This window comes from Erythrolamprus reginae, chromosome 1, assembly GCF_031021105.1.
Source record: "Erythrolamprus reginae isolate rEryReg1 chromosome 1, rEryReg1.hap1, whole genome shotgun sequence".
NCBI lineage: Eukaryota > Metazoa > Chordata > Lepidosauria > Squamata > Dipsadidae > Erythrolamprus > Erythrolamprus reginae.
In genome coordinates, this window is record NC_091950.1 from 189,119,628 (window position 1) to 189,143,423 (window position 23,796).

The window sequence follows — 23,796 nt, forward strand, 5'->3', positions numbered from 1 at the left end:
TGGAGCAGAATACCTCCGGAATCGCCTTCTACCGCACGAATCCCAGCGGCCGATAAGGTCCCACAGAGTTGGCCTTCTCCAGGTCCCGTCAATCAAACAATGTCATTTGGCGGGCCCCAGGGGAAGAGTCTTCTCTGTGGTGGCCCCGGCCCTCTGGAATCAACTTCCCCCAGAGATTAGAGCGGCCCCCACCCTCCTTGTCTTTCGCAAATTACTCAGGACCCACCTTTATCGCCAGGCATGGGGGAACTGAGACATCCTCCCCCAGGCTTTTTATGTTTGGTATGTGTGTGCTGTATGGTTTTAAATTGCTGGGGTTTTAGATATGTTTTATTTTTAATATTAGATTTGTTTCACTGTTATATTGTTTCTATTACTGTTTTGAGCCACCCTGAGTCTTCGGAGAGGGGCGGCGTACAAATCTAATACGTAATAATAATAATAATAATATATACTGTATCTCCCAGGCAGTAGAATGCATTCTTTTGGGAGTTATTTTTAGTCATTTAGAAAATATGTAGAGAAATATCTTTTTACCAAGTTTTTAATCACTGACTGACATTAGCATTTTATGTACTTACTAAATTTTGTTCCATCCTGAATATTTGTTATAGTAGAAAATCAGGTATCAATCATACAGTAATACAAAGAAGAGTCAATGGAAGGGAAGAGTCAATGGGTCAACCACATTTTATTTCCAACCGAAACATTTAAAATAATCAGCAAGTAATTTCTTTCATAAATTACAAGCAAAATGTTAAGCTAGAATTATGAATTTGAATTTCGTTACAATTATATTTCTTTTTTAAAAACCTTGCATAGTTTTCATTCTGCTTGAAAACGTTGTACATTGTTTTGTATCAATAGTTTTCTGAACTTCACTGCAAAGGCAGCTATATCAAGGTACAATTTTTATTATAAACTTCTTCCTTTTTATTCTTTTTCACAATTTGATTTATGAAAAAGATGTTATACTCTATTTGATCCTTCCAAATGTTTTTACCATGTAAATCCTAATCGTGCTTTAGTATCATCATAATTTTGTTCATTTAATAGCTTCATTTCTTGAGCTGTTTCGCCTATGTAGGGTAGCTGAGTAGCCGGTTCCTCACTGTGTTGATCTTCACTATAAGCTGGGCGACAATGGCCTTCATGCAGTCTTTTGAGAAGTGGGTAGAGATTCTGAGTAGTCTTAGATTGTTCATCAATTATTTTATTTCCATACTTCTGGAACTCCTGTTCCCTGCATAATGCAATCAGTTCTCTCTGTCTAACATATTCAGCATCTTGCTGCTTCTCATTTTCTGCTCTTGCTATATTTTCAGCCTATATTAGGAAAAAATAATTTTAAAAATGTACAGTATACCATATGTGTGTGCTAATCCTTGTGGAAATCTTTTTTTCTTTGAACCAAGCCCAGTACATGAATGCAGTATAAAAAAACAAGCAAAAGAATCAATTTGCATATCGAACATATAAATGCAATTTCATATTACAAACAAATTTGCTTTTCAGCATTTTGAGATTAGCTTTATAGGCTGCAATTAAAATGTGTTCTTGCACAAATGAATGAAATACAAGAGAATTAAACTGTTAATTCTTTATGTCATTTTGAATGCAAAATATAAGAAATTAAAGCTTCTGTATCAGGGTCTTACGTCTTGCAATTTAAGTCACAAGGTCATCCACTTTTGACTTCTGATGGATTGCCAGCAAGATTGTAAACACTGTTTTAATAATGGCTATGCTTTGTTGTTTATTTTTAATGTCAGCCAAAATAAGTCCCTCAGATGATCAAAATTTACTACCATTTAGAAATAATAATCTGCAAACATTTATAGTGCTCTAAAAATTACATGAAAAGGAGAGTTTTCTCTATACGTTGTTTGAATTAATTCAATCCTGGGGTTCTTTGATGGGGAAGAAAACATATTTCTGAGATCTCTTACTCTGATATGGAATATTTTTTTACCTGGTCTTTTATAGCTGTTACGTTCTCTGACAGGATGGGAAGTTTCCTTTAATGTATTTGCACAACCCAAATTGGAAATAAAGCTTTCCTTGATATGAAACCTGATACAGAAGTATCCTTTCACCCTTCTAGGACTGAACAGAAATTAAGTTGACATACTTTCTACATATTATAATATGTATACTTACTATCTGTGCAACATGGACTTCTTGCAATTTTAAGTTTGCACAATGATTTCTATGTATCTTATCCTTCTCCAGTTCTTGATAAATCCGGTCTGCTTCCATCAGTCCAGCAAGTGTCTTTTGATCTTCCAATTTCTCCTCTTTTTCCTTTTGTTCTTTCATTTTTATCTGAAATGATACAGTCTTATCTGTATCCTGTAATAATAAAATCTGAAACTTGCTACAAAATTATTTAGAATTGCCCTGATTCTGTAATACCTTGGGCAGCCCATTCTACTTGAAAGGAAATGCCATTACAGTGATACCTCGTCTTACAAACGCCTCATCATACAAACTTTTCGAGATACAAACCTGGGGTTTAATATTTTTTTGCCTCTTCTTACAAACTATTTTCACCTTACAAACCCACTGCTGCCGCTGGGATGCCCCGCCTCCGGACTTCCTTTGCCAGCGAAGCACCCGTTTTTACGTTGCTGGGATTCCCCTGAGGCTCCCCTCCATGGGAACCCCCACCTCCAGACTTCCATGTTTTTGTGATGCTGCAGGGGAATCCCAGCAGTGCAAAAATATGCGCTTCGCTGGCAACGGAAGTCCGGAGGTGGGGTTTCCCAGCGAGGGGAGCCTCAATGAAATCGCAGCATCGCAAAAACACAGAGGTCTGGAGGTGGGGTTTTGAGGACTTTGATGTTTTTGCGATGATGCGATTTCACTGATGCTCCCTTCACTGAGAAACCTCACCTCCGGACTTCCGTTGCCAGCGAAGCACCCGTTTTTGCACTGCTGGGATTCCCCTGCTGGGATTCCCCTGCAGCATCGCAAAACCACGGAAGTCTGGAGGTGGGGTTCAAAAACAGGTGCTTCGGCTGGCAAAAGGGGTGAATTTTGGGCTTGCACACATTAATTGCTTTTCCATTGATTCCTATGGGAAACATTGTTTCGTCTTACAAACTTTTCATCTTAAGAACCTCATCCCGGAACCAATTAAGTTTGTAAGACAAGGTATCACTGTATTTCAATTAAACTTGCTCCATACGAGGTGCTCAGAAGGACAGGTCTCCACTATACACTTGGAAGAGTGTAATTTTAAAAGCTGATAACTATGAAATAGTGGAACATGTCAAAAAGAATACAAGTAACCTGGATTTTTTTTCTTACCACGTTGATTCTGTGTTCTGCAATGGATTTCAGATCAGCCTGGATTTTTTCTTCTTTAGCTTGCTCCTCTTTAGCTTCCTCCTCTTCTCTCTCTGCGATTTCTCTTGCAATACGCTCATCTTCATCACCCATCTTTTTTTTCATCCGCGCTAAAAGGCGATTAAAAATCCTCTCCCTTTTCTCTTCCATTAATCTGCAATAGTTCAGTGCTTACTGCCTTGCATGCTAGCAGAATCTGAAGTATCACTTTGATTCTACACCAGCTAGAAGGCAGTCTGAAAAATACCTTAATTAAATTTCACACTGGATAGAAGGCACTTACTACTTAGAAGAGAGAAGACCCATTTGACATAGACAGCTCCTGTCTCTTTCAAGAAATAGGACAACATACCATTCTGAGAATGACAATAAGGAATTCTTCACCCACCAGTATAGATGACTGACGGGTGAAGTGCAGCTTTTTATCTACAAAGCACAGTCTCTTGTGAGTGGCTTGGCAAAGAGAAGAGTGGTTGCTTATTTGTACAATAATTATATATCAATACAAATCTCTCCAGTTTTAAACCAGAAACAAATTATTCTTCTACTGTACAAATCATAAAATTGAGCTGTAGAGCATTCTGGATGTGAATCAGAAGATATGCTTTGGAATGTATGAATGCAGCACCTGTTTGCAACTCAGAAAAGCAGCCGTGCTTGTTTTCAGGCCTTCCCAACTGCAATCCTAGAAATATCAATGAATCACAGATTGTTTTCTTGTATGCTATGAAGCAGGTATAGCTCTGATAAAAGAAACTGAATTAACAGTACAATTGTTCAGAAGAGATGACTGGAAACTGTTGAGAATATGAGTTTAGCTAGTCATTTTATTTTACCCTCCCCATACAAATTATTATGAAGGTGGATTATTGAGATACAACTTTACAGTTTACTTCAGACATTTATTAGACCAGTAAAGCCTTAGCAATGAAAGGAGTTTGCTTTCTTAATTTGATGCTTTTCACAGATACTCTATGTAAATGTACAACATCTACCTTTCTTAGCCAATGTTCAGGACGGTAAAGGTCATAATCTTACATATATGTAAGACCAAGATTGGAGAAGAATGATTTTAACAAAACAAATGTCTCGGGAACTTGATACTGATGTCCTAACTAAACAAAGAACTTTTGTGTTAACTCCCAATTTTTATAGACTACTACCATATACAGTGCCATCCCAATGCAGCTGATTTTGGATAGTATGTTCTTTGACTGCATGAGGTCCTTGCACTAGTGAAATAAATTTAAATTCAATTTTCATTTCTTCTTCATCCTTTATGCTATTGATACCATATTCCTTAGAGTTCCTCGATCATTCATGGACTTCCCAGAGGAGCAGTGAGCAGGAGGAAAATCAATAATGCACTTAGTGAATGAAACTCCAAGGTAAAGGAACCTCTCAATGGAATCCAAGCCATTATCTATCATATACTAAAAGGTTCAGAAAATTAATCTTTTTGGAACTTCCAGTTGATGTCACAGTGGCATCAGACAGGCGGAGCAGGTCTCCACTCCCATGCCAAGCTCTCCCAGTCAGTGGGCTCCGAAAGGTATGGTGAAGCAAAGACAGGCACCCGGTAAGGTTGCGAAGAGCTGCATCTCCTGCTTGGCCCAGGGCTTTCTTTTCCCTCAGCCACAGTGAGGAGAAGAAACAGCCTAAATATAGCTGCTACAAAGCTGGGACAACTGAGGAACAACTAAGACTGGAGCTGGAGCAAAGTAGGTGAATGGTGACTGGAACTGAGGGTGTAGATTCCTTTTCGCTTAAAACCTAACCTCAATGAATTTAGAACTATTTGTTAAAGTGGCAGCTAAGCATTCTGAGGAAAACACTAGACCAGAAAGAAGAGATGTAAAGAGATAATAATAATATTTTTTTTAAACATACAGAAAGTTGGACACTCAAACTGGAAAGATGTAGTAATGGGAAGGCATTTTAAAATGCTGGAATCATTTAATTAAAAAATTTAACCTGCTTTTATAATTGAACTTTAATTAAAATAACGTTTGGTTACTGCAACGCGCTCTACATGGGGCTGCCTTTGAAAACTTGGGAGACTACAAATTGTGCAAAATGCAGCTGCGTGCGCTATAGTGGGACTACCAAGATCTGCCCACATTTCAATATCACTCTGCAAGCTGCACTGGTTGCCAATTGATCTCCGGGCCCAATTCAAAGTGCTGGTTATGACCTATAAAGCCCTACATAGCTTAGGACCAGATTATCTTCGGGACCGTCTTCTGCCTCATGTATCCCAGCGGCCAGTTAGTTCCCACAGTCAGCCTTCTCCAGGTCCCGTTGGCCAGACAATGTCGACTGGGGGGGGGCCAGGGGAAGAGCCTTTTCTGTGGTGGCCCCAACCCTCTGGAACGAATTTCCTCCGGAGATACGTACTGCCCCCTCCCTCCTGGTCTTTCACAAAGCCTTAAAAACCTACCTTTGCTGGCAGGCATTGGGGCCGTGACTGATGAGACTGTCTCTGGCCGATATGAGATATGATTGGATTGGATGAATGTCCATGCAGTCTTTTAAATGTTTTTTTTACTAAGTTTTCAAATTTTAGAGATAATAGATTTCTTATCTATTGTTATATTAATGTTGTACGCTGCCCTGAGTCGCCTCGAGAAGGGCGGCATAGAAATCAAATACCGTATATACTTGAGTATAAGCCGAGTTTTTCAGCCCCAAAAATGGGCTGAAAAACCCGACCTCGGCTTATACTCGAGTCACCACAAGAGGGCGCCGAATCACCACAAGAGGGCGCCCAGCCAGCAAGCTAAACGGGGAGGACGGCGACAGCATGAACTCTCTCCAGGCTTTAGAAGCCTCCAGCCGGAGAGAGAAGCAGATTTAAGGAGGAGAAGGAGGAGGAGGGCAGCTCTTTCCTTTCCTCCTCCTCCCCCGCGGTTGTAGGCTATTTTGGCTCTCCTCGCCTCATTTCCCTGTTGCGTCCCAAGTGGATCTCTTTAGCAAATCTGCTTCCCTGCACAACACATGGGGCAATAAAGGGAGACGGAGGAGAGAGCCAGCAAGCTAAAGGGTGGGAGGGACCGGGACGGCATGAACTCTCTCCAGGCTTTAGAAGCCTCCAGCCGGAGAGAGAAGCAGATTTGTTAAAGAGATCCACTTGGTAGGGAAGGAGGAGGGCAGCTCTTTCCTTTCCTCCTCCTCCCACGCAGCTGTGGGCTCTTCTGGCTCTCCACCTCCTCCTTTCCCTGTTGCGGTCCCAAGTGGATCTCTTTAGTAAATCTGCTTCCCTGCACAACACATGGGGCAATAAAGGGAGACGAGGAGGAGGAGGGAGGATCAGGAGTGGGAGATCAAGCCAACGAGCCAGCCAGCAAGCTAAAGAGGGGGGGGGAGGGAAACAGCATGAACTCTCTCCAGGCTTCTAAAAACTCAAGTTTAAAGAGCCCTGGGTTAGGGTTAGAAATGCAAGAGTCTTCAAACCTGGAAAGATTAGGGCTTGTGGACTTCAACTCCTACTCCTGAAGTAGCATGGCTGGTGCAGGAATTCTGGGAGTTGAAGTCCACTAGTCTTAAAACTGTCAAGTTTAAAGAGCCCTGGGTTAGGGTTAGAAATGCAAGAGTCTTCAAACCTGGAAAAATTGGGGCTTGTGGATTTCAACTCCTACTCCTGAGGTAGCATGGCTGGTGCAGGAATTCTGGGAGTTGAAGTCCACTAGTCTTAAAACTGTCAAGTTTAAAGACCCCTGGGTTAGGGTTAGAAATGCAAGTCTTCAAACCTGGAAAGATTAAGGCTTGTGGACTTCAACTCCCACTCCTGAGGTAGCATGGCTGGCGCAGGAATTCTGGGAGTTGAAGTCCACTAGTCTTAAAACTGTCAAGTTTAAAGACCCCTGGGTTAGGTTTAGAAATAGGTTTTAGCTTGGTTGCTGATTGAGCTACTTTTTTTACTTTTTACTTTATTGTTATTACCAGATTGCTTTCATTTACCCTCTTTTAAATTTACAGAGCTAATTTTGGTTTTCTTTAAAATAAATATTCTAAAACATTTAATCTACTGATGTCTCAATTAATGTAATTTTATTGGTTTCCATTTTTATAAGTTACCAGTAGCCACTGCATTTTCTAACCTCGGCTTATACTCGGGTCAATAAGTTTTCCCAGGTTTTTGTGGCAAAAACTGGTGCCTCGGCTTATACTCGGGTCGGCTTATACTCGAGTATATACGGTAAATAAATAAGATTGATTAGTGGTAATAATGAAATTTAAGTTGAGAGCACCACATGCTGATGAAATGAAAATACACATGTTTATCATATGACTGGGTTAACTTGCTACAACATGTTTACATGTTTATCATATTAAGGAGACCTGTAATAGAATCTCTACAGGAAGGTATATAATTATCTGGAAAAATGTATCTTTATTTTTTGTCATGAATTTTAATGTAAACATTTTCATGTACCTGTCTAACTCATCTTCTTTTGCTTTCTTCAATTTATCCATTGCTTGCTTTGCTTTAAGATGTATTCGGATTCTCTCATCCTCTTCTTGTTCTTTTCGCCTTTCTATAGCTTTGAGAGTTTCCAGGTCAGCAACATATGCCTTTAAAACAATCAGACAAAACTAAACATTGACTTCATTGTTAAATTCTTGTTCTCCCAATTCTTAGGTAAAGAGTCTCTGAATTGCAGCTTTCAATGGCATTGCTTTGTTTCTACGTACAGTTAGTTTAGTTCTTCTTTACTACTACTTCAAGTCTTCCAGCATAACTCTTACTCTCATGCATTTAACCTAATCCTTCACTCTGATGGAGATAGAAAATTTGAATTCTTCTAAAAATAACAAGCAAAACTCAAAGACAAATTTAAGCGGAAAGTTGCTGAATCAAAGTTGGAAAGATTTTGGATAATTACAGGAAACCACAGGGAGTGGGATAGAGAGAAGAAAGGATCAAGAATGCTAGGAGAGGACTTATAATTAAGAGACTTTTGGAGACTTTAAAAAAAAAATATTTAAAATTGTTATAATAGCAGATGCCTAAAGGAGAAGAGCTTTAGAAGATCTTACCTCACAACAAATGTGGGGAAAGATTCTAGTCCTTAAAACTTTGTGTGAGAAAAAAGATTACTGCTGAAGGGCAAAAAAGAACTGGAGATTGAGTCTATAAGAGCCATGGTGGCACAGTACATAGAATGCAGTATTGCAGGCTCATTCTACCAATTGACAACAGTTCAATTTTCAAGGTTGACTCAGCCTTTCATCCAGGGTGGTAAAATGAGGACCCAGATTGTTGGGGGCAATACCAACTCTGTGAACTGCTGAAACACTGTGAAGTTGTATATTTCGGTAAGTTTAAGTGCTATTGCTCTTACTATGACCACCACTAAGTTGTTTCGATTAGGTGACCTTGCCTTGCTCAGCTGATGGTATTTTTGTTGCTATTTCAAGATGGAGGGTGAGAAAAAAATGTATCCTCTCATCCAGAAAATGAAAGGGTACTGGGAGAAAAAAATTAATTTAGGATCTTGAAAGTAACAAGCAAATACACCTCTGAAAGGTATTCAGAACTGAAAGGCAGGAAACCAAACAAGTGTAGCCTTTTAAATAACTGGAGCTTTAGATGGGATCAAAAGGAAAACAGCAGAATGCTTTAAAATCTGATTAGCCCCATGCTGTGTCTGCACACTATTCTCACTTCTTAGAGTGTTTCCATGTCTCTATTTTCTTGGGCACAAGAAAAAGTTATGGTAGAGGCTTTCATCAAGCCAATATCTCTCGCTTTATCTTACATGCCTGGATACTGATATGATCAGACAGGCAAACCATTACAATCTGCCTACATTTTCTGGTTTGCATCTCACAATTTAACATGTCAAAATATGTCAATTCAAGTAAAATTCAAGATCACAACACCACTTGAAATAGCCCTCCATGCTAGCTAAAGAGTTAGGTAGAGTTGTTTTGGTGTATCAGAACAAAGGTGATATAATGGTGAAATAATGATACATTTTGTAGTCAGAAAAAAATGCTAATGCTCCATGGCCTTTGTTGATGCCCTTCTCAGTTCTTCTTTTCATTATGGAAGGAGGGGGGAAAGAACATGAAGCATAATATGCATTTCTAAACTCAGAGAACTAAAAATATTTGTGCTGCTTCAATGAAGTCTGCAAGATATGCTGCCCCTGCAAAAAAGAAGCAAGCAATAAAATTGCCATTTCACACATATATAAGATTTTAGAAACTGCATTTGCAGAGCAACTCCCTGACAAAATATAATTAAATTTATATTTTTTCCCTACTGGCAGCAAATCTAAAGCTCAACACAGTTCAGTCAAATTCAGAAACTATATTACCGTATCTTCTGATCAAATCTGACATGAAGCAAACAGGTGCCAACATGAAGGTGAAACTATCTTTTTAGTAGCAAGCAGGGGATTGGATATTGTAGTTCAAAGTATTTCCCATCATTCAATCTATGGCATAAATTATATTACTGTCAAAAGGCTCCCTGATTATTTAATCAATGTCTGATGTTTCAAATCTCTCCCTTTTCCAAAATGCAGGCCTTTGATCATGCACCCTTTTTCCAGTTTTAGAAAAGAATGTCTGAATAACCTGACATTCAAAACTCATAAGAATATTCAAAACCAGCACCCCTAAAAGTCTTGAGTACTTGAGAAGTGTTCTTTCATTTGGGATAGGCATCATAATTTGGATTATGCTTCCATTATGATCATCAAGGATTATAGGAATTGTCAGTCTAAATATCTGGAAGGCAGCAGTTTCTTATCTCTACTTTGCAAATAACTACCAAAGTTACCAGTTTCTCACAACATACCAGGTGGGCTTGTCTTCGTTTAACCTTCTCTTCCCGTTCTTCTTGTTCTTTTTTCTCCATTTCCAAATAATATAACTTGGTCAACTCCTGAAGTTCTTCCTTTTCTTTTTTCTCTTCTAGCATTTTTATGTTTGCTAAGCATTCATGCTCCTTTATCCTAAAAACACATCAAGAGAATGAGCTAAGCAGGAATAGAGAATCTACTGTTCTCCAAATATTGCTGAATTTTCAGTCAAATTATCACCAAGATTCCTTGTTCTTTAAAAGTGATGTTGAAATCTCCAAAACTACTTGGGGCCAATCGGTCTGATAGGCTGCACCTTTTTAAGTTCCTAACAAGTTATTTTTGGGAGAAGAGTAATTTTTTGGCAGGGAGAAAAAAATTCTGCATATTCTGCATTAGTACACTCTATATCTCAAAGTTGGTCAAAAGCATAATGAACAGTTTATATCATAATGCACTGATACATCTGTGGATAATCATGGTATATAGAAGAGTATAATTGGAAATGTGAAAAGAATAAAGGGTAAAAAAGCATGAGGGGAAGGATACAAGTGATCTGACTCAAGATTATGAGCTAATCCTTTGGAGTTGATGAATGCAGCATGGAAGTCAAATTGTAGGTTTAAGTATGAATGAATTTTGAATGAAAAAGCTATGTTTTAGAAAAAGCAAATTGATGTCATCTATACTACTGTGTGTATATACGAAATCATGAAAATCATTATGTTATCTACTTATTATGCTTCAGCGTTTCATAATAAGAACAGCATCAAAATGAGTTTGGGGAACAATTGTCCAACATTGTAAACGAATGCTTCTGATGAATCAGTTACTGTGCAAGATAACATAATTAGATGGACAGGAACAAAGTCTGAACATACTGTGTTTCCCCAAAAATGAAACCCTGTCTTATATTTTTTTGAACCTTGAAATAAGTGCTTGGCCTCATTGCCCTGCACTCAAAAGCCTGATTGGACCTATTATCAGGGAATGTCTTATTTGGGGGGAAACAAGATAATAAAAATTATTAGGCTATTTGAAGATCCATTAATGAATGATGATTAATGAATATGTAATTTTCAAAATAATTGTTCTGAATAAGTGGATGAAGTATCATGAACATGAGTCTCAAATCATAATTTGTTTATCTTGAAAAACTGTTAGAAGATGAGGTATCTGAATCTAAGAGTGATTAATCTGCCAGTGGTGAAATGTTGAGAAAAAGAAAATTAAGGAGTTCTGAAGGAGAGGACATTGTTTGGTAATGCCAAGAGAGGATCTTGGTGGAAAAATAAACAGGGAAGGAACAAAATTAAACAGAAAACAACTGGAGAATTACTAGAGTAGAAAATAAACACCTGTGTGTGAAAAAAAACATTAAAATAATTAAATCGCCCAGCAATTAAATAATAATTAAATTAAATTAATTAAATCGCCCAGAAAGAGTATGTAAAAACTGGTTACAATGAAGTGGAATAATTATTTTACCAAGTGCCACAGAATTGGTAGAGGTATGCTAATAGGAATCATGGCATGATGAAGAAAAATACATGTAAGTGAATTATTACTGAAAACATTGAAGAAATGAGAAAATTATTCTACCATATGCATCTGTTGGGAGGAATATAGCTGCAAATAATGTTGCTAGAGAGAGAAAGGAATGGTTAAGGCTAAAAAAGGCAAGAAAAATACAAAGCATTCTCAAATTAAAATTTTTGGAAAGTGAAAATGTTTGAACAAGAAAACTCAAGCAGTCTGCAAAGTTACCTTGTCATCACCCTCATTGTTGGATAGTCGCTGTATAAGGCAGTTGTTAAATGAAGTATACTGTATGAGGTCTCTTTCACACAATGTAAACTAGTCACAAAAGCGAACATAACTGGGCATATGGACATTTTTCTGCCCATTGTGTTACATGGAAATGAAAGTAGTATATGTCAAGAAAAACAGAAGGGTAAACCGAATGCAATGAGAATGAGACCGTATGTAGGGAAACGTCTAGTAAAACAAAAGGACATACAAAAGAAAAGTAAGAAATGTAAAGAGGAAAAGACAACATATAAGCATTATATACCGTAGGCATGGTTTTGCAAAGAGGGAAGACTATAGGGATAATTAATTATCCTAATTAGCTAGATGTAATTAGCTTTTCCCCCCTCTCATATCCTGTCTTTGACTCTCAACAGTTTATTTAGTGACTATTCAAACTTACAATGGCACTGAATAAAGGGACTTATGACCATTTTCCACCCACGTTTATGACACTTGCAGTGTCCCAGAGTCATGTGATCACCTTTTATAGTCTTCTGAGAAGCAGTCAATGGAAAGCATAGTCAATAGGGAAGCCAGCTTCACTTAACAACTGTGTTACTAACTTAACTGCAGTGATTCATGAACAACTGGGGCAAGAAAGGTTGTACAATGGAGTACAACTCACTTAACAAATGTATCACTTAGCAACAGAAAGTTTGGGCTCAATTGTGATTGTGAGTCAAGAACTATCTGTACAGTACTTGTTTATTTTCTGCATTTCACCTAAAATTGTGTATCCTGAAAGAGACTGGTATGATCGGTGCCTATGTACACAAGAGGATCCTGATCACTGCAAAAGCTGTTCATTTAGAAGGTGCCTGAATGGAAGTTTGGTTTGGTTGTTTTATCATTAACGTTTCTGAAAAGGACATATTATAAGAAAAGTTATAAGGAAAAAACCCTAAGTATTTAAACAGCTTAAATTTCATATTGTTTTTTGGGGGGAGGGGGGGAGAAAGTTTTACTTGGCAGAGAATATATTTGTATTATATTTACTGTGCCAGGTGATCATTAGCAATTTGCAGTCTCTTCATGTGCTCTATTTTATCTTTTTCTTCTTGTAACTGTTCAGCTTTTAGACGTTCCTGTTCTATTGCTTCAATCTTGCGTTTGTACAAATCCTTGTGTTTCTTTCTAAATTCAATTTGAGCATCTCTTTCCTTCAAAACTTCAGAATATAATAAGGCTCTCTGTAAAATATATGTTTAAGAGTTAATAGTCTTCTACACTTCTACACTACAGCTTGGCCAAACATTAACAAGAAGAAGAAAATGTAGTCCATATTACATTAAAATTTTTCACTCTATCGTTTTCATAATACTGTTGCAATTTGACTTGTTCTATTTTCTCTTTTCGCTTCCTTGCTTGGTATTTTGCTTCTTCAAGATCAATCAATCTTCTTTCTTCCTCCTCTCTCTGTTGCCGCACTTCTTTGTTTTTCAGTTTTTGTTGTGATATACCCTGTGATGAAAATATAAATAATCTTATTAGGGATACTATTAGAAACGTAGGTACCTTTTAAAGATATAAACAATACACATTTTTGAATAAAATAACATCACTGTCTCTTGGAACTTTATCCTTCTCATGGTGATAATTTTACCAATATGTGATGGGTTCTCTATTGTTCGGTTTCATATTTGTCATCAATTCTGATGACAGAATGCAACCGTATTCTAACTTAGTATGTTACGTTCTACCTTAGAAAATTCCAACTCCCCAAAGGGCAGAGCTTGCTATGAGATGCTGCTTTCATAATTCTGATGAAAGTAGCAATGGCCCTCAGATGCTACTACAGAGATAAGCAGTAATACCAATTAAAACCCTGGTGAACAGATATGTCTTAAGTGAAATTGAAAGCATTAGCATTCACAGATTCTTCTTACTGCAATAGTGTGGGGCCAATTTTTCACAAGTGCTTGAGATTTTAAATGCAAATCTTTTCGTGCTTTCCTTTCAGCAAGAATCCGTGCTGTTTCTCTTGCACGAACAGTGAGACTGTCTTGAATTCTTTGCCATTCAGCTTTGGGCAAAATGGTTATCTGGTGAAGATCTACTCCCGCTGGAAGAAATAGTCCCTGCACCACATCATCTTCATCATTTGCTGGGCAAGAAAGAAAAATAGATTAAATAAATAATGTGTTAGAATGAGTGCCCAAACTCTTGTAAGATGTGTATCTTTGTTTTTCATTGTCTTATTTCATAAACTACTCAGCATTGTGACAGATTAGGTGGTTTATAAATTCTAGACATACACATTAGAGCCAGTTTGGTACAGTGGTTAAGATGCTGGCCTGGAAACCAGCAAATTGTTAATTCTAGTCCTGCCCTAGGCATAAAAACTGGCTGGGTAGGAAGTGAAAACAGTATTATATATATTCATCATTTTGAATGACTTAAAAAAAATCAAGCTGAGATAAAAATCAAGTAAATACATACATGCCCATGTATATAAAACGTTTACTTCTTAACAATGGAGTCTTCAACTATGCCTAAATTATGTATGTACCAAGTTATATAATTAAATATCAAATATTATCAGAAGCAACCATTGGTATTTTTGTCCCAAAAGATTTAATGAAGAACAGACTAGGAAAGGCTGGCCAGTGATTTTCAACCTTTTTTGAGCCGCGGCACATTTTTTACATTTACAAAATCCTGGGGCACACCACCAACCAAACTGACACCCTAAGACACTTTCCTCTCTTTTCCCATCCCTGTCTCCTCCCCCCCTTTTGTGTGTGTGTGTGTGTGTATGTATGTATACACACTCTTGAACCATTTCCAAAAACAGGTGAGGGCTGGGGTTTTTTCTCTCTCTTATTGTTTGGGTGCTTTTATCATATGCTATAAATCAAGAGTCACTTCTCTCTCTCTTTTGTTGCTCTCTCTTTCCTCTCATTTTCTGTCTCAATCATTTTCTCGTTCTCTTTTTTTCCTCCCCTTTTTGCTCATTTCTCTCTCTCTCTCTCCCTCCCTTCCTCTCCTTTTCTCTCTTGCTTTCTTTCTCTCTTGCTTGCTTTCTCTTTCTCTCTCTTTTGCTTTCTTTCTCACTCTTACTTTCTGTCTTTCTTTTCTCTCTCTCTCTTGCTTTCTCTCTCACTCTCTCTCTTTCTCTCTCTCTTGCTTTCTTTCTCTCTCTTTCTCTCTCTCTTGCTTTCTTTCTCTCTCTTTCTCTCTCTCTTGCTTTCTCTCTCTCTCTCTCTTTCTGTCTATCCCTCTCAGCAAAAAGTTGCGAGACCGGAACCTGAGCTTCCTTCTTTGCGGCACACCTGACCATGTCTCGTGGCACACTGGTTGAAAAACACTGGGCTAGGCATTGGGGGGAAAGAGAATATGTCATGCTTTTCCACCCCAATGGACAAGGATCAATGGTACTGATACAGTGGATATAAAGTCTACCAGTAGTGGGTTCTAAAACCTGTTGCTATTGGTTTGTGTGTGTTCTCATGCACGCAACGCTTTTGTGCATGCACAGAAGAGTCATGGGTGAGTGGGTGGAGCTTTCTGCCGGCGGCGGTACCAGTTCAGAGAATTGGGTTAAACCCAGAGCAACCCACCACTGCTACATACCTGTTAAAATGCCAGGTTTTTTATATGTAAAAAAAATCAGACTAAGATAAATAACTTCAATTTTATAGCTCTGAGCATAGAAGGAAATTTGAAAAGCAACCAGTAAGCTGATCTTATTTTCATCAGGAAATTCTATGTACTTTTCTAGAAACAAGGGTGTACATTCCATATAGAATCAACATGAAACAGAAAAGGAATTACAGTACTTTCAGTGGTCTATTTTCTATACACTACATCAATTTGAAACTTCTCACCTGGTATAACTGGGAGGCATGGCTGCAATATTATCCATTAGGTGGGGGGGGAAAGCTTAATTCAGTCGAAGGCCTTAGTCAATAGCTTATGCAAAAAGTAGGTTGTTCTACCTCATAGCTAAACAAAGTTGACTTACACTAATGGTTTTCAAACTTGGTCACTTTAAGATGTGTGAATTTCAATTCCCAGAATTCCATAGATAGATTAGGATAGCATAGCACAGCATAGCATAGCATAGCATAGAAGATACATTTGTCAAGAATCATGAGGTACAACACTTAATGTCATATACTTAATATCAATGCAGTATTAATTATGCAATATTCTGTGGAACTGTGTGAGCTTTTAAGGTCCTCTTAAAGAAGTCTGAAAAATCATGTTTTTCTCACTCTGGCAGAACAAAGACTGAGGAAAAATTAATTAATTGGACAGAGATTGCGTTCTGGCTCGCATGCGATTGAACATTGTTGGTGTTACCTAGTTTGGGGAATGAGGCATATAATATGGTTTCATTGCTTATTTGTATCCAGACTATCATTGTGTTGTAACTTATGATTCTTGATAAACTTATCTTTTCTTTTATGTACACTGAGAGCATATGCACCAAAGACAAATTCCTTGTGTGTCCAATCACACTTGGCCAATAAAGAATTCTATTCTATTCTATTCTATTTGCAATTCTAATTCTATTCTATTCCATTCCATCTGCAAGAAAACAACCAGGTTCAGAAAGCACCAAGAGCCCCTCCAGCCTCCCTCTCACCCTCCCCGCCAGAAACTCACGCGTTGCCTGTCGCGTCTGCCCCTTGCGCCTGCCGAATCGCACCTCGGGGCGAAACATCGCCCCCATGGCAGCTGGGAAGGGTGGGGAAGAAGCAGCCCCGAGACGGCTCAACCACCGAAAGCAGCGCGAGGCACCAGGTTTGTTCGGCGGTTGCCAGGCAACCGGCGGGGGGGGGGGAACGGCTGACTGGCGAAGTTACGCGACGGTCTGCTGTCGGAAGGGGGGAGGGGTGCGAGACTTGTTTGGGCGGTCACGTGATCTGGCGTGACCGAGACGTCGCAGGGCAAGTCAGTCGGCTCGGGCGTCGAGTAGGACACCGGTAGGCCGCCTTTCCGGCTGTCTCTCGCTCTCTTTTTTACGGGCTACGGCCGGCTGGATTCTTTCTCTCCTCCTCCCATATTGTGCAGGCTGACAGCTTCTGCCCTCCCCGCCTCGCTCTCTCGCCCCGTTGCCCGGGCTTGGGCCGAAGCACTCGGAAGACGGGGCTGCCTCCTCCGAGGGAAATAGGTCTGCCGCGGAGCTCCCCTCAGGGCCGGTGGCCCAGGCGAAGCCCTCGGGCCGGCTTTGGCCTCCTGGTCGGAGCCGTTGGAATTGCCTCGCGATGAGTGACTGCTGGGCGCGCGAGGAGCCTCGGCGCGTCGCTGGCGGCTCGTTTTCCCACGGCGTCCCTGGCAGCCGCCTTGCTTCCCGAAGACTCCCCGCTCAGGGGCCATCCGACGGCTTGACGGGTTGCCTTCAAAGCGGTTGGTGGCTTTTGTAAAAGAGACCGTAATGAACCTTAAAATGTCTTATCTGTAGACCTCTGCGGGCAGTGGAAAAGCTTAGCGGAATAACAGCTCCCTTAATTTAGCGATTGCAAACGTGGCCTTTTGCCGCATTGAATTCTCACCTGGCTGACCCTTCCGTCTGCTAAAGCTTTGGGCTATTTCTGACTTTAGCCACCCGTCTTGTCCCTACAGAATAAGATGAATTGCTTCTCTGATAGTGCGCATTTGCCAAGCTGTTCGGGGCTTGCAAATAGGACAAGCGTTTGCCTTGATTTTATAACTAAACGTTTATTTTTTAAGAAAATGTAAATTTCTTTTCATTTCATTTCATTTATTAGATTTCCAAGCCACCCAACTCCTTCTGGATTCTGGGTGGCATACAACAGTTAAAAAGAATTATAACTCTTAAAATAAGACATTCTTTCCTTCTTGGCCGGAGCAAATGGTATTGCTCAACCAAATGTATAGAATAAAACAGAACAAAATAAGGAATTTGTCTTTGGGTATGTTCTCAGTGTTCATCAAAGAAAAAGCAAATACTCCAGTATCTGTACATTACTTAGGAGAGTACAGATGTTCATTCTGTTCTTTGCTTATTTCCAGGGAGAGCCAAAAAAAAAGTCAGATTCAGGGCTGCATTAATTTCCCATTCATTTCTTTTCTGGCTTGCTTTGGTCTTGTGCTACAGCATTTTCAAAATGATTACATGACAGGATATGGGAGTCCAGGCATGTTTGGTGAATTTCAAAGACAATTGAAGCTTTTTAGGTCAAATCTTATCTTTTAGCCAAGGTTTTTGAAAAGGAAAAATCCATACAAGGAGACCATAAAGTCAGCTACATGTTAATGTGATGATGAATGTCTTTTAGCTCTAATAGTTGACATCCATTGTTATTCCAACATATTTGGATGAAAACTGGTTGGATTAAGCACTTGCATTTAAAATCCATGCTAAAAATGAATTCAGAGAGTTAATGTTTCTGAAATATCTAAAATCTATGTACTACTGTATATTCTTATGTGTAGAATCTGGCTTTCGTTTGATAATAGAGTCCCCTTTACTGTATTGCATATAGTTATTACATTGTGGTATTCTTTGTTTATCCACAAACTTCACAGGTTAATATTAGCCCAATTTATCTAAGCCAAATCTTGTCTCTTTACATTGCCTCTTTACATTGTCTCTTTACACAAAGATTATTGGTAAAACACACAGGGCAAGCATCTTTCTGGGTTCATTCAAACCAGATCAGAATAAGAACATACATTTTCTTCTCTGTCTCTGTACAGTTAAGTGGCTTGCAGTCATTTTCTGGAAGAACTGAGATAAATTCACTCTATTTGATTTATTCCAATGAATTCAAGTTTCAAACATCACCCAGTGAGTATCATTGATATATTGTGGTAATTTTTTTAAAAAAAATGCAATCTATATAAATCTCTCATTATCTCTCAGTTCTATACTCTTTGATAATGTAATTAAATATCCTGTCTTTGAATTTTTTTTGACTGATTACTTTATATGTTACCATATATAAGTAGTCCTCACTTAATGACAATTCAGCCCAGAATTTTGATCATACATTACTGTGATGGTTAAGCAAATCATGTGACTTGTCTTGATTTTACAACCATTTTCATATTGGTCATAAAGTGAGCCACCATAGTTGTTAAATGAACCATAACGTCAATAAGTGAATCCATTTTCCTAAATGGGCATTTTTTTTGCTGGAAACTGCAACTGATCATAAATGTGTGACAGTTGTCAAGTGCCCAAAATGCAATCACGTGATTGTGGTGTGGATGTGTTTGTGTGGTACGTGTTAGTCCTACCTTTGAGGATAGATTATAATTAACTTTTGTTTGGGGGTGGGGGGGTGTCATGATAACTTCAAATGGTTATTTAACTACTGGTCATTAAGTGAGTCTACCAGTACTTTGCAGTTTATTGTATATTCTGTTAGTTAAGGTAAATCAATATAAATATCATATACAGAGGAATAAAATGAAAATTGAAATGCTTTGAGTAATCCTAACTTCCTGCATTATTTACAGCTAACACATTATGTGAAAACATAATGTGGACATAGTGTCTGAAACATATGCCAGGATTTGTTGCATGTAAATGCTGTTCAGTTCAAATGACGCAACAAACTAACTTGGTATAATAGTATATAGCAGGGATTGCTAACCTTTTCGTTGCTGCATGCCAAAAGTGTCTGAACACACAGCCACAAGACAATGCGCGCGCAACCTCTCGTACATGTGTGCACAAAGTCTTGCCCTCCCCTGCCTCTGTACATGCGTGCATGATCCCCCGCATTCACCCCACCCCTCCACATGCATGCGAGACCTAATCCATGCATGTCCTGCCCCTACGCATATGCACAAGTCTCACAAATGCGCCTCACACATGTGCAGCAGAGACCAGAAAGCCAGCATGCCCAGTGGAGCTGAGCTGGGGAACGGCTTGTGTACCCGGAGAGAGGGCTCTGCATGCCACCTGTGACACACGGGCCATAGGTTTGCTATCACAGGTATATAACTTGGTTTCTCCCCTCTTTGAAAGATAACTTTTAAGAAGTATTGATATACATTTTAGAAGTATAATGCATGATTTTTATATGTCTTAGTATTTTTCTAGCTGAAAGTTTTCTTTTTAAGGCTATAAAATATAAATATATCATATAAATGATTTATTTCATTCAGAATTAAACTATTTTTCTCATTTCCAGATTATACTTATATTCAACAACAATGAGATTTCTACTGGTTTTTGATTTTGATCATACAATTGTAGATGAGAACAGTGATACCTGGATTGTTAAATGTGCACCAGGTTCAAAACTTCCTGATGAAATAAAAAACTCCTATCAAAAGGGACACTGGACGGAATACATGGACAGAATTTTTAGATATCTGGGAGATAGTGGAGTAAGAGAAGAAGATATGAAAAGGACTATGACAGCAATTCCATTTACTTCAGGAATGATAAATCTTTTAGATTTTATTGGCAAACACAAAGGCTTTTTTGATTGCATAATTATATCAGATTCCAATACTGTCTTTATTGACTGGATATTAAAAGCAGCAAATGTTTTGCAACTGTTCGATGAAGTGTTTACAAACCCTGCAAGTTTTGATAGCTTTGGCTATCTTTCCGTACAGAATTATCATATCCATGATTGTACAAAGTGCCCCATAAATTTGTGTAAGAGGAAAGTTTTAGAAGAATTTTTAGAAAGCAATTTAACATCAAGAGTTAAATACTCACAAATTGTATATATAGGTGATGGGGGGAATGATCTGTGTCCTGTAATGTGTTTAAAAAAGAATGATGTTGTTATGCCACGCCATGGTTATATTTTGGAGAATATGATTTCTCAATTAGCTCAGGATCTTGCTCCCTTGGAAGCATCCGTTCTTGTTTGGTCTTCTGGTGTTGAGATTCTTGCCTACTTAGAATTGCTTATGAAAGAATAGTTCCCATTTATCCTAACAATAGCAAATTGGTGCTACAGTCTTGACTTTCTCATAGTAAAACATTTTCTTTATGGATATTAGAAAAATCACATTTTGTTTACATCATTTTGTCTTCCCTTTCCTGTACAAAATCAATATACAGTTAGTAGTATGAATAATTTAATGAAGCAGATGCCAAAATTATTATTAAATGTAATAGTCATCTGTGTCATTTCAGATGAACTATTAAGGTCTGTTCTATAATACATGATGGTAAGTTTTGTTTAATTATATATTGGGCATCCATTTGGCCTGTGGCATTATTATACATTCAAATTGGTTCTTACCAATAAAGAGGAAGAAGAAGCAAGTCTCATTGTGTGAGTGGAAATGCCACTCAAATATTTATTTATTTATTTATTAGATTTATAGGTTGCTCTTCTCCAAGCAGAATCAGGGTGGCAAATAATTGCTGTCATTTGCTGCTTTTCAGAAAAATAGCAAAATACTGTATTTTTAGAATTGAAGAATACTACTCTGATAGTCTTGTAAAACTATAGCAATCCAGATTATTTTTTGTAACCAACAGTTGGTTGCAGTTTAGTGGTATCAAACTGAAAGAATGTATAAATAAAAATAAACTCATAGCCATTTTCCCCTTATTTAACAAATATTTTACATCAATCAATCTGGTTAAAGGTAATGCACCAATACAAATAAATGTAGGCAATACTGAATATTGTTTAATACTATTTGATTTAACAGTCTATAGAAGTGTTTTATCTACAAATAAACCATAAGAATGCAAATGAGATATTTCAGAAAGATGTATTTCCTTTCATAAGCAAAATACTTTATATGAATCCAGTTCAATTCTGTGCATGTTTACTAAGAAGTATTCCCTAATCTAGGCCAGTGGGATTTATTCCTAAGTAAGCTACATAGAACTGAAGCCTTACAAAAAATAATTATGTAAAATGAAGAGTATAATATGTCAGTGCCACAAAGATAAAATCACTGCTTCAATCTATTACTAAGGCACCACATTTATCTTTGCTAATACTTGTGAGGTATAATCTTTTTATGTAATTTTGTTACAAATATGGAGATGTTGGAACAGGAGGATTGTATTAGGCTATGTGCAAAAAATATGACATTGTCTTTTTCAACAAGTAAATGTTATTAAGAGGCATAAGCCTTCATAAGCTGAAACCCAGTTCATGACTGTGCCTCTTAATAAAATTCATTAGTTAGAAAATGTGCTGCCAAACTCCTCTTAATATGAAAGTTATATATGAAAGTTTTGAGAAAGGGCATAACTTGATAAGCAGTTGATAACTTGATAACTTGTATTGGTCTTTTTAGCCTTTGCGAAAAGTGAATGTGTGAAAATTGGTTCAATATGTGGAATTGTATATATGGATAATGTATTTTTTTAGTTTAAAATTAATGAAAGGAAAAGATTAAAAGATTAGCTCAATATTCGCTAGCTCTCAGATATTAATTTATGTTGGTCTTAATGAATAGGTTATTTAACTGTCTGCTAAAATTCATACTGAGTACATTTGATATAGTGAACATTTAATTTGCTTAGAAATCCGTATTTCACTTGTTATTCTTTGAAATACTATGTGCCTACTAAAACTTTTGGAATATGTGTACTATTTAAAATAACAATTAATTTATCTCATTTGTAGTTTTTATTTAATATGTATGCTTATAAAGATAACAATTAAATATTTTATTACTGAAACTACCTGTTAAATATTTTGCCTTAACTGTAGAATATAGTCATTATATAAATCAACAGAAACAACATACTGTATTGGACCTAACAGATGTTTACTTGATTAGTATAAAAAGAACACTGGTTTTCTATTTCTTCCTCTGTTGGGGATATACTATATATTAAAGCTTTTTCTCACAAATTCTTCTCCCTCAGTTTTAATGAAGCTTATATTGCACTCCTTCCAATATAGATGAGGACCCTATTACATGGTCCAAATATCTGCTTATTTGAAAAATGTGAATGCTGATTTGAACAATTACCTTGGCCCATGGATTATAATTTGTGCTTTCAACCAATGGGCATTCATTTTAGACTGATTTATCAGTCTATCAGAGTTCTTCTATTTATTATGGAAACAATTCATATTGCTGCTCCATCTCAGAGCAGTGACTGGGTGCTATACAAGGTTAAAAACCAACAGTTATAAATGTTATCTCATGATTCTTGAAGGAAATAATACATTCTGAGCTTAAACTCATTATCAACAACAGTGCTTTCCCAATCTTCTGATTCAAACGTCTGAGGAAACAGCCAGGTCTTGAGAACCTTATGAAGGGCTAACAGGTTTGGGACTAACCAGATCTCTACGAATATGCTATTCCAGAAGGTGGGCACTGTCAGAGAAAAAGCATTTTTTTCAACAAGATAACATTGTTTAATAAAGGGGACCTGAAATATGCCTCTTTGCTAAATCTAGTAGGATTAACAGAAAAAAATGGAAGAAATTGATGTAACAGTATTATTCAGAACAAAATTCTGAACAGTTGTTATTTCTCCGATGTGTTATATGATTTCTTGGGGATTCTTGAAACAACTCTCAACCCAAAGATGCTTTTTCAAAAGGCAACTGGATTTTGTTTTTCCTAGGAAAATGACTGAGCATTGCCATAGACAGTTGACATAGGTTTATCCCAAATTTAACTCTTAACATTCTTTCAGTATTTCCAGTACTTGTATTTGGAATTGTTCAAGAATTATAGATTATGATGGTGGTGTTGAAGGTATATACAATGTCAAAAAGAAAAAAAAAGTCATGCTTTGCTTTTTTCTTTATTATTTTTTACTATAATTTAAAAAATTAAAAATGTGGATTCTGTGGAAAATAATATCCCTACAACACTATATTGCTTAGTAAATTTTTCAGTTGTTTTCCAAAAAGAATGGCAAGAATTGGGGCTTTTCGGCAAT

General features: G+C 37.6%; 2 protein-coding genes across 4 annotated transcripts; one reads left to right on the top strand and one right to left on the bottom strand.

Moving 5' to 3' along the window:
* Nucleotides 1-672: 672 nt before the first annotated feature.
* CFAP210 (cilia and flagella associated protein 210) lies at nucleotides 673-16,754 on the bottom strand. The gene is made up of 9 exons (XM_070731708.1): nucleotides 16,590-16,754; nucleotides 13,865-14,082; nucleotides 13,266-13,439; nucleotides 12,975-13,168; nucleotides 10,163-10,319; nucleotides 7,787-7,926; nucleotides 3,313-3,505; nucleotides 2,161-2,325; nucleotides 673-1,326 (listed from the first exon to the last, which is right to left on the bottom strand). The coding sequence occupies exons 1-9, from the start codon at nucleotides 16,654-16,656 to the stop codon at nucleotides 1,000-1,002; spliced, it is 1,635 nt and encodes a 544-aa protein (XP_070587809.1). The 5' UTR covers nucleotides 16,657-16,754; the 3' UTR covers nucleotides 673-999.
* Nucleotides 16,755-16,778: 24 nt separating this feature from the next.
* PHOSPHO2 (phosphatase, orphan 2) lies at nucleotides 16,779-22,747 on the top strand. 3 transcript variants are annotated; one of them, XR_011557281.1, is made up of 3 exons: nucleotides 16,779-17,333; nucleotides 18,648-18,738; nucleotides 20,093-22,747. XR_011557281.1 is itself a non-coding variant. In XM_070731710.1 (2 exons), exon 2 carries the CDS (start codon nucleotides 20,115-20,117, stop codon nucleotides 20,838-20,840), a length of 726 nt encoding a protein of 241 aa, XP_070587811.1. In that variant the 5' UTR covers nucleotides 18,651-18,738; nucleotides 20,093-20,114; the 3' UTR covers nucleotides 20,841-22,747. The 3 variants fall into 3 exon arrangements, 1 of the variants encoding a protein (XP_070587811.1); XR_011557282.1 differs by having other exon boundaries at nucleotides 16,847-16,909; XM_070731710.1 differs by lacking the exon at nucleotides 16,779-17,333 and having other exon boundaries at nucleotides 18,651-18,738.
* The last annotated feature ends 1,049 nt before the right edge of the window (nucleotides 22,748-23,796 follow it).

Bases quoted from the DNA above. Each gene is read 5' to 3' on its own strand.
- CFAP210 (XM_070731708.1), bottom strand. From the start codon at position 16,656: ATGGGGGCGATGTTTCGCCCCGAGGTGCGATTCGGCAGGCGCAAGGGG. The intron at 14,083-16,589 runs GTGAGTTTCTGG...TTTCTTGCCCAG, and splicing joins GCAGACGCGACAGGCAACGC to CAAATGATGAAGATGATGTG. The intron at 7,927-10,162 runs GTATGTTGTGAG...ATTGTTTTAAAG, and splicing joins AACGAAGACAAGCCCACCTG to GCATATGTTGCTGACCTGGA.
- PHOSPHO2 (XM_070731710.1), top strand. From the start codon at position 20,115: ATGAGATTTCTACTGGTTTTTGATTTTGATCATACAATTGTAGATGAG.